Below are 10,768 nucleotides of genomic sequence, written 5' to 3'. Positions count from 1 at the left end.
TCATTGAAGTGTGCAAATTCTACTTCGCTGTCTACGACTAGATGTTTGACTGCTTCTTCTTGACCAAAAACTCTTCTTAGAAACAGGCCTTTCATCATAATATCCATCTGAAAACTAAAAAGACATACTTTTGTCATATTTTGTGTGCAAGATTCAAGTATAATACAATAAATGATTTACAATATGTACGATCTTCATTTTAAATATGCTAGAACATTTACGAAAGAAGTTACTTAAAAAGCAAATGGTACACGTTTGATTTGTTTCTTTCTTTAGCAGGCTCTCATTTTAAACTAATGCACCGTTTATTGCTGATTCCTCTTCACATCACGCTTTGTCATACTTATTTTTATTTTATTTTTGACAATTATCTATAAGAGGGGGGGGGGATGCTTAGTTCAGGTAAAATCTATAGGATGGTGAAAATAAACTGCTTTTAGTTCTCTGTTTCCATGTCATACTGTACAAGATTTTTTTTTTTTTTTTACCAATATGTTTCGTATCTGAAAATACTCAAACCTGTTTTTCTGCGGTCTTTTTTTGTGCGAATTTTTTTTCTGAGGTATATGAAAATTATTCATAAAACAAGTAGGAATTTTTTATGAAACGAATGCGAGGTGAAGTAAAACCTGTAAAGTTGATCATCCTAGTATGTTAATCACCTGTCTATCTTGACCACCAATATGCATCAAATTTGACTGAAAATCATATAACAAAACCTTTGTAAGTTGACTACTTGTCCAAGTAGACCACTAAAGTACTGCACCGCAAGTGGTCAACTTACCCAGGTTTCACTGTAGTATCGTCAAGTGATGACAGGGGCATCCTAATGGGAAGTCACTGTGAACTCCCAAAAATTTCCTTATTCGGGAAATTTTTCGGGAGTAGGCAAAATTATCATCATTTGGTTTATTTTGATTTCGTTTAAACATAACTGTTTTGGGTTACTTCCTACGAGAGACTTTTTTTATGCGGTCCCTATCCACTGTCAGGGGCGCCGACTTGGAAAAATTATTGGGGGGGCTGGATGTCACCGAGATCTAGGGAGTATGTTAAAGCACGGAGCCGCCGCCCCCCCCCCCCCGCCAGAAAAAAAATAATTATGCTTTTAGTCTATTACAAAGCAGTTGATATATAGCTCTGAAAAGATTGAAATGATATTTAAGTAAACCTAAACTATCATTAAAAGAATAAAGCATAAAATATTGCTGTCACAATTTGATTACTATAAGTGAAATAACTACTTTAAGCTTGCTTTGGATAAGGCTCAGAGTTCATTAAATAAAAATAATGTCTCAAAATTAATGCTTTAATAGAGTTAAAAAGGTTAATACAGATTACTTTATTAACTCTAATAATTGAAAAAAACTATCACGCCTTCTATTTAATATACAAATCAAACCCTGATATATTTTTTCCAGATCAGAAACACTTATTAGATGAGAGCGCCGCCGGCGACAGACTTCACCCGAAGGTTTGCGCACTGGGATAAATTCTTTGAGTGTTCTCAGCAGCAATAACACTATCATTATTCACAACACTCGTTTTCAATTAACCTGTTTACTACCGCAATAGTTATTTGTTTTAATTCATTACTGAATGTATTTTACAATGTAACTATCTTCAAACAAGGAAAGTAAAAAATACCAACATAATTTTGAATTTTTAGATACCATAATATGAAAAATAATGTTCTTAAATTATTGAGGGGGGCTCTGCCCCCTAAAACAAACTATTGAGGGGGCTCGGGCCCCCTCAGGCCCTATGGAGTCGGCGCCACTGTCCACTGTATAAAAAATATTTTTAAACTGTGTTGTGAAAATAGCTTTTTATAGTTACTCGTGAAGTTTCCAACAATTTTTTTCCATACGTTTTTTTTTATGCGGTCCCTTCCCACCACATAAAAACAGGGTTGGGTGTACTTATTTAATCGAGAATATAGTATTTTTATAGTCTTTTGTTATTGCTAGCTTTTACAGTCAGGCTTTGATAAGATGACTTCGGATGGGCAAAGCCTTAAACGACTTTTCAAGATAAAGGTGCTATGCCATCCGAGGTTATTCAAACTCTGCAAAATAAGAATACTTCATTCCAATTTAAACAAAAACAACCTCATACAAGATTAAGCACCTAATCATTCTCTCAGAGGTTTACAACATCTTACTTCTAATACTATCTTCTTTTTTGTCCCCAGTTCTCAACTCCTTTTTAGAAAAAAATCCTGTTTACATTCCTGTATTGATGCCTTTAAAGATTTATAAATTCTTATATTATTATTTATTTATTTTATTTATTTATTTATTTATTTTTTGATTTTGCATACAATACACTTTAAAACCCTTCGTAACGGACACTCCTCAAATGTGGACACCCATTTTATGCGGACAATTTTTAATTCTCCGATTCCAAGGGAAATAGCATTATTAAACCCCTGTTCTGCTGACACCCCTCTATTACAGACAAAAAAATTTGTCCCGTTAGTGTCTGCACTGGAGGGGTTTTACTGTACTTTATTCATTATAAACAATTGCCTAAAGCATTAAAGTTCACCTCAAAAATACAACTAAGTTATTTAAAATTCATATACCATTAGTATTTATCAACAAAAAATTAAGAAATATAAAGAAGTTTTTGAATACAAACCAAAGTATAACATGAGTTAAAGCATTTTCTTAGTACCAGAATACTTTCTGAAAATATTAACTCACTTCTAATCGATCAACTTCAGAATTCTTGTTCATTGATGTTTTCTGGTACTTTTTCAATTCTTCTTTTAGTTTCAAAATTTCATTTTCTAACTGTTTTTCTCTATTCTGGAAAAAAAAAGAAAACATATATATATATATATATATATATATATATATATATATATATATATATATATATATATATATAATCCATACATGAATGTATGTTATTGTAAAAGAAGTCCATTTATTTGGAATTTTCAATTTTTATTTTTGTCTAACTAAATCAACTAGTCTTTTGACTAACTAAATCAATCTGCCTAGTAAAAAAATATATTTCACTCAATTGTTAATTTTTAACTCTGAAAAGTGAGGGGGCTAGGCTCCTTGATTTTTTGAAGCGAGAGGGCAGTTGCCCCCCTCCCCCTCCTTTACAAGTCAGAGTTTAAAATTATATATCACTATGCTGTGAATGTGAAGGATATGGTAATCGTTATTATTGGTATAAATAGCTAGTCAGAGTTGGCCGGATTGGACCCAATTGTGTTGGACCCAATGGGTTTTTTTTGAAAAAACCCATTTAAAAAAACCCATTATTTAGCCCACTTTTGGGTTTTTTAAAATTTTTCGAGAAGTTTTTTAAAAAATTAATTAATTTAAATACTTTCACAATTTAAACTTCTTTTTTTATTTGTTCTTCACCACAGACAATGGACATAAAAAATGAATTTTGAACTTTAATAGTATTTCTTAACTCTTAGCAGCACTAAAAAAAATACTTCAAAGATTTTAAATAAATATATTTAACTTCTTTCTTTAACCTGTCAATAAATAACTCAAATTATCTTGACTAAGTCCTGTCACGTCTGATTTTCTCAATATTTGTAGACTATACAGAGGAAACTACTCTAGCTAAAAGGCTTTCATGTGAATTATTTTCTGCAAACCAACAAGTCACAAATCTCGAATAAACAAGGTATATTTTTTAGAAACTAACAGGTTTTCAAATGATCGGACAGAAAACAGAAAAGGATGTACAGTATTTTCATTATCTTACGAAAAAGTTTAATATTTGTTACTCTGTACACAGAAATAGAAAAACAGGCAACATAAAATTCAAAGAAATGTCTTGATTAAGCTGGAATTCAGTAAAAAAGGATTTAAACTACTTGAGGTTCAACAGTAGTTTTGCATAACAAAATGAAATACAATAAAGTAAAATGAAAAAAAAAAAAAAGTAGTAATTACAAACGAACAATAGATTTTATCACTCGAGAAGTAACTCTGCCTTAACTGTTGGTAATCATGGAAACTAAAAAAATCAAAAACTTCACCATTCTTGGGTTTTGTTGTCTTTTTTACTTTTCTTCAGAAAACGCTGAATTTTCCAGCTTTTTTTACCCCAAGACAATTTTTGTGTTTTGTTCATATAGTTACGCTACAATATGCTACTACCCCACATTTTCCCTAAAAAAAGACAAAAAAAACCCACATTTCTTTTAAAAAACCCAGCTTTAGTTGGGTTTTTTTTTGGGTTTTATTGAAAAAAACCCAAAAAACCCTGGGTCTATGGGCTTTTTTAAAAAAACCCGGGTTTTTGCCAACCCTGTAGCTAGTGCACCAAAAAGTAGGGGAGGAGGGTCAAAAAGGTTGCGGGGGTGGCAGATTTGGCGGGAAGTACCCTCTAAAATTGACTTTTTTCTTTTCAAATTGAGCAATTGAATTTTAACGCCACTGTTGAACTTCTCGAAAAAAAACAGGACACTGCTTTAAAATACAGGATAGATGGCCACAGTAACCTCCCCCTTCCAAATCAAAGATCCGTTTTCATTTTTGTGAAACAGTAACATAAGTAAAATATAAAACACACACTCATTAAGTCAATTTGTCTTTCTTTAAACACCTATTTTGATCAATTTAACCATTTTCAATAAATCTTTAATTTTGTGCTCAGAAAAGTGAGGGGACAGTTGTTCCCCTTGCCATCTTGAATGAGCCACCTATAATTGTTGGGAATAATCATAGTGAATAGTTTGAAAATGCTTCATGATGCCTTTTGGTGATGTGATACACAAGTTGGAATTTTGGGTTCACATAGTCCATCAGCAACTGAAGTGAAATTTATGAAAATGAACCAATGATGGTTCACAATCCACAGTACTTCTAAATTGAAATCAATTTTGAAAAAAAAATTTTTTTTTTTTTTTTTTGCTTGATAATGGTTATGTCTTTTATATCATAGAATGGCTTTCTGTGCAAAAAATAAAACTGTATTGCACAAGAAAAAATGCACTAAATTGATTTGAAAATTTATAACCAATTGAAGAGATGGATGAATTTTGATAGCAAAAAGTCACTGGTAACATTAAATGCAATCATAAAAAGCAAAGTTTGTACATTGCTAAAGAATAAGTTTTAAAATTGACCAGTTTAATTAAAAAATGTACATATTTACTATATTCAGATTTTGGTTGCCATTTACATCGCTGCTTTGATGCTGCATTTCTCTGTTTTCAATTTTGTCAGATTCATTTGTATAGGTTCTGTAAAAATAAAAATAATGAATATAAAAAACGTTAATTACGTTAATGGAAATAAAAATGGGTTCCATACAATACGTAAGATATTTTTTTAAAATATTGAATAGAGTTAAAATAATTTATACAAAAAAGTGAAGAATATATTCAATAAAAAATGGTGTCGGAAATATTAAAAAAAAATAAAATTAATTGAAAAAACTAACAAGCAGTACATTTGGTAAATTCCTAATTTTTTTCCTAAATAAATTTAGATGACATCAAAACTGGTAAACTGAAACCAGTTGAAATATTTTACTTCAATTGAAGATAATCAGCAAATAAATAAAAACTAAAATAAGCAAATTAAATTAGCTTAGATTAAAACAACTTGGAGTTTTCAAAATAATTGAAATGTTTACAAAATGCAAAAGGATTAAAACCTCAAGCTTGGAGGCAATTTTCAACGAAATATGTTTTATAATGGCATGTAATAAAACATTGTTTTAGGCATCGTAGAAATTAAAAGAATTTGCATGAAATATTAGATAAGATTATTAATCTTCAAAGTCAATCAAATTTTGTACACAGAAAGTACTAGAAGATTAATTTCTAGTGAAATACTTATTTAATTCATTTAACTGAATTTCAAAGCATTAGCGATACACCAACAACCTGGTCGTGACATCCAGAGGTTGTAACTTCATCCTTGTTATGAACTCATCAGTCTGGAATAGTCAACTGCCTAGCCGGAGGCAGATGTTATCTCATTGAAGCTGAGAGTGCAAACAAACTGATAGACAAAATAAATTTAGCACACCAGTGAGTCTCCACAGCACTTGAGCGGTTCAACACATCAATTGAAGGCAAAGCTTGGGTAAATAAAAGCTATAATTGACCAGTTAAACCAGACCATTGCTACGAATTCTTGCTGTCATGCTTAATTTATTTTAGCTAACAGTTTGTTGTTGCTTCAATGAGATGAAATCTTCCTCAAGCTCGGTTATTGATTATTTGGGGGGGGGGGACACTCTTATGATGGACTGGATGCCCCTTTATTTAATATAATTGTTTAATTTTTAATTGAGGACCTAGCAAAAATATTTTGCCCAGTGCCTTGCAAGACCTAGAGCTCCCACTGACTGCCATCAAGTCTAGTTTTGAGGTAATCAGGTTAAAGTTTATTAACACTAGTGACTCCATTCAAGGCTAAAGACTACTGCTGCAATATAGAAAACTGCAGTAATGGGAATTTGCTTCATTCTTGCTCTGAAAATATACACTATTGACAAGTATTAATCTGCAAGAAAAATATTTCTGTATACATTTGGACTTGATCCACATTAGCTCTGAAGGCCTCATTTAGAGAAGCCAAACTCTAATTTCTTAAATTTTTACTTTTTTACTTAATAAAGAAAAAAACAAATCAAAGATTTATTTCACCAATTTTGATAGTAAAAAAGCTTTACTTACTTTACTTTGATATGTTGCAAATCTTGTTTAGCTATCTTTGGTTCTACTTTCGGTGGGTTTTGTTTGCAATCTAAAAAAAATCACATTAATTAGTGAGTGCATTTAAAATACTGGATGCTTTTTTTTTAATACTTTTATTATTCTTGTTCTGACTGTTATGTTAACATAAAATAATTTATCAATAATTTTACTTTTCCACTGCCTGCTGCCAATTTTTTGTAAGTTTTTGAAAGGTTAAAATTTATGATCTGATACTCTCACTAGAGATCTATGCATGAAAATGGAGTAAGTATTAATTTGTCCAATCTGCAGAAATGAAGATTTCTCCAGACTGAAAATGAAGTTAGTATTTAGTACTCACGCTCCATTGTTACAAAACAAATTGATATTGGGAATTAATTTCATTATGTATCACCTTTCCTTTCTTTGTTTAGATTGATTTATCTGATACTATGCTAAATTTTGGAATGGATAACAAACACCAAAACCAATATGTAGGGAAGAAAATGAAATTATTGATTTATTTTTAAGAACTACCTAAATTATTACTAGGGCCCTATTGTTATTGTCACTTCCGTTGCATCATATTTCATAAATATTTTTACTTCAAAATGTTATAATATAGTTAAGATTTTTTTTAAAATATAATAAAACATACCAAAGTTTTAAAATATTTAAATCAAAGCATTTGGAAAAAAATAGGAAATTTAAGTCACAAAAATTCAGAAACATTTTTGAAACAAATAATGAGAAGTAAAATTTCCAAACTGATTGCAAACTTGATAAGAGGCCTATAGAAGTTATTGAAAAAAATAGTATGATAAACCTCTTAAAAGATAATTCTGAATTTCGTGTTAAATATAAAAAAAAAGTATAGAAAAATGAAATTTTAGAAATGTAGTCACCATTTGGAAGACAACCCATAGTTGTGGTAGTGATATTTTTTGATATAGTAGTTGAAGAAACAGCATTTGCTAATTCCATCTTTAACCAATCTGGAATCTTAAAAACAATGAAATAAATGAATAAGGAAGTAGTGGAATTTCAGGGTGCAACATTACTGCTTTTTAATGGTAATCTAATGAAAGAATTCTGTAATTCTTCAAAAGATTTTTAGTTGCAATAATAATAACAAATTTAAAACTGAGCTTGAACTAAAAATTCTAACTATTGCCTTAATTTTAGATTTAGCAAAGTTGTATACATTGATTACATGTAGGCACAAAGTTTTCACATCACTTGCTGATTCTTCATTTCAGGTTGGATATTTTTGTTTGAGCAATTATAATTGAAGCTTCTTCAATGTGGCGCCATTCTGAAAACGTTCATTTAAAAGTTGTCCGAAACTAGGCTATAGCCTTTTTAAAGGGATGAAAGTAAAATGTAATGAATAAATTTAAGATAGGAAATGTACAAGTCTCAAACTTGAAGAATCTAATTTTATGATGAATTTTCATAAGTTTCTTTCAAAATTTAAATTTTTTGGTAAGGGTTCATGTTAGTAATTTTTATTTTTATCACTTTTGCCTCCATTCTGAAACAATAACACTACAATTTACTAGAAGCTTCATTAGATCCAATCTTCAAAATGAGGTCAAATTTATACATGCACAACAATCTTGGTAATTCACGTTTCTGGAATTTAGTGTTTCTGAATGTGTTTTTTGGATAGATCAGCTTTTACTGTATATTCTAAAAGCTTCTCTCTCTAAATGGTTCCATTCAAGGTCACAGCTTTCATGGATTATCAACTATCAATATAGTTTTAATGGAAATACCATAAGAAATTCATGAAAACAAGTAGTAATATTTTGGTTTTTTAAATTGAAAATGCCAAAGAACCAATGCTGGTATCACACATTCCATATTGTAATATTTTGTTTTTTGCAATTTAAATGGTGATGAATCCTACCTAGATTTCTTCTGTACAGCAAGAGGATGCTTGCAATCATAAAAATAACTAGCAGTCATGCAGAGACTACAGAACATGTTATAACTCAGTTCACTGCATGTACATGGTTGTAATAGTGTGCAAAACAAACATGAATTGCCAGATAAAGTAAAATTTGTTATGCACTGAAATAAAAATCAACTGTCATGACAAACACTGCAAAATTAAGTGGTGTAACCTTGAGGTTAAAACCAACCAATAGTGATATTCAATCATCAAAATTCACATGTTAGCAGTTTGATAGGCTATGGAATGTACTGAACCAAAAAATACCAGATTGAAGGGGACAGAATGTAGATGGTAAATGCCAGAAAATACCATTGATTTCACATCCAAATATACCATAAGATAACAATACTATTGAAATTCAGAGAACAATTAAAAACAAAAATATGTATCTTCAGATCTTAAGCAAAATCCACTATAATATTAAAATCTGTTCGCGTCCGTCTGTCTGTCTGTCTGTCTGAAGATCTATCTTCTCGAGAACCGCTGCGAATCGGGAGTCAAACGAGATACCGATCAATTCGAATTTTCCCAAAGAAAACAATAGGACCAATCTCGTGATTGTGCGACTTCAATTAGCGGAGATATTAATTAAAACGTTAATTAACATAACGTTATTCGGGAATTTTATTTCTTTCCTGTTGCCATTTTGAATTTGCGTGAGCAAGTAAAATTCTAATAATTGTTTTAAAAGAGATTTTTTTGACTGCTGTCCAAATTTTAAAATAACGTTTCCATCTAGAATTTCATTTTAAATTAGTTTAAAATTGGTTGCTCTATTCGGATATAGCCTTTATTTTATCGTCTGTCTTTTTTTTATTTTTTACATTCAACGTTCTTAACTCCTTTCAACATATGAAAGTTGTTTCTTTAGCTATGTTTATTGATTGTAGTGTAAGTTTATTATTCACCGGCCTCATATTTTGGTACATTTAGGATGTGCGACTAACTATGTTTATTTTGTTGGACTTTTTCCCGTCACATGTGTGAGTTTTCGAATTGTAATAACTCTCTTTTTCCTTCCTGTTTCTATTTTTAAAATACAGTTTATATCGTTAAAAGAACATGCTAAATTAAGATTGTTTGGATTTTTTTGTGAAACTGATTTGAACAAAAAAGATTGTTTTTAAGGATTTTAACCAAAGCTGAATTGGAATCTGACGACTTGGTATTAAATTAATGCTTGTTGGTAGTTATTTAGTCTTGGTGCTTTAGTATCACGTTATCAACCAAAAAGTGTGTGTCATTTTATGTAAAAGGCTGATTGTAATTGCACATAAATATTTCAGATATAGTCTATCAGATGTAATTCATTTTAACGTGAGCACAGATTATAGTCGATAATGCATATATTTTCATCTTTTGTGCTAATTGAAAATACTCATAACTTGTATCATTGATAACTATGATTAACGTTAAAGAGATTTTTGCCAAAAATATGCTCTACCGGTGTTTTGCAAACCTTGCATTACGTGTATTTATTTACTCTTTAGCGCTTTAGAAACTGATGTCAGAGTAATACAAAAACATCAATTGGACATCTCCTTCATTTTTTAAGTAGCCCGTGCAACGCCAGGCACGCAGCTAGTCCACTATAATATTAAAATCTGTTCGCGTCCGTCTGTCTGTCTGAAGATCTATCTTCTCGAGAACCGCTGCGACTCGGGAGTCAAACGAGATACCGATCAATTCGAAATTTCCCAAAGAAAACAATAGGACCAATCTCGTAATTGTGCGACTTTAATTAGCGGAGATATTAATTAAAACGTTAATTAACATAATGTTATTCGGGAATTTTATTTCTTTCCTGTTGCCATTTTGAATTTGCGTGAGCACGTAAAATTCTAATAATTGTTTTAAAAGAGATTTTTTTGGCTTTTGTCCAAATTTTAAAACAACGTTTCCATCTAGAATTTCATTTTAAATTAGTTTAAAATTGGTTGCTCTATTCGGATATAGCCTTTATTTTATCGTCTGTCCTTTTTTTTTATTTTTTATATTCAACGTTCTTAACTCCTTTCAACGTATGAAAGTTGTTTCTTTAGCTATGTTTATTGATTGTAGTGTAAGTTTATCATTCACCGGCCTCATATTTTGGTACATTTAGGATGTGCGACTAACTATGTTTATTTTGT

The 10,768-nt window shown here is 30.6% G+C and overlaps 1 protein-coding gene across 1 annotated transcript in view; it reads right to left on the bottom strand.

Annotated features, from left to right (window-relative positions):
• Positions 1-10,768, bottom strand: part of LOC129223246 (serine/threonine-protein kinase Nek8-like) — a 56,193-nt gene continuing 45,425 nt past the window's right edge. Inside the window, 5 exon segments of the mRNA XM_054857811.1 lie at positions 1-114; positions 2,709-2,813; positions 5,143-5,230; positions 6,677-6,746; positions 7,582-7,678. Of these exon segments, the coding sequence (XP_054713786.1) occupies positions 1-114; positions 2,709-2,813; positions 5,143-5,230; positions 6,677-6,746; positions 7,582-7,678 (474 nt within the window).

This window comes from Uloborus diversus, chromosome 5, assembly GCF_026930045.1.
Source record: "Uloborus diversus isolate 005 chromosome 5, Udiv.v.3.1, whole genome shotgun sequence".
In the NCBI taxonomy this organism is placed as follows: domain Eukaryota; kingdom Metazoa; phylum Arthropoda; class Arachnida; order Araneae; family Uloboridae; genus Uloborus; species Uloborus diversus.
The sequence above is the reverse complement of the archived record's forward strand: the minus strand, read 5'-3'. Positions and strand labels throughout refer to the sequence as shown.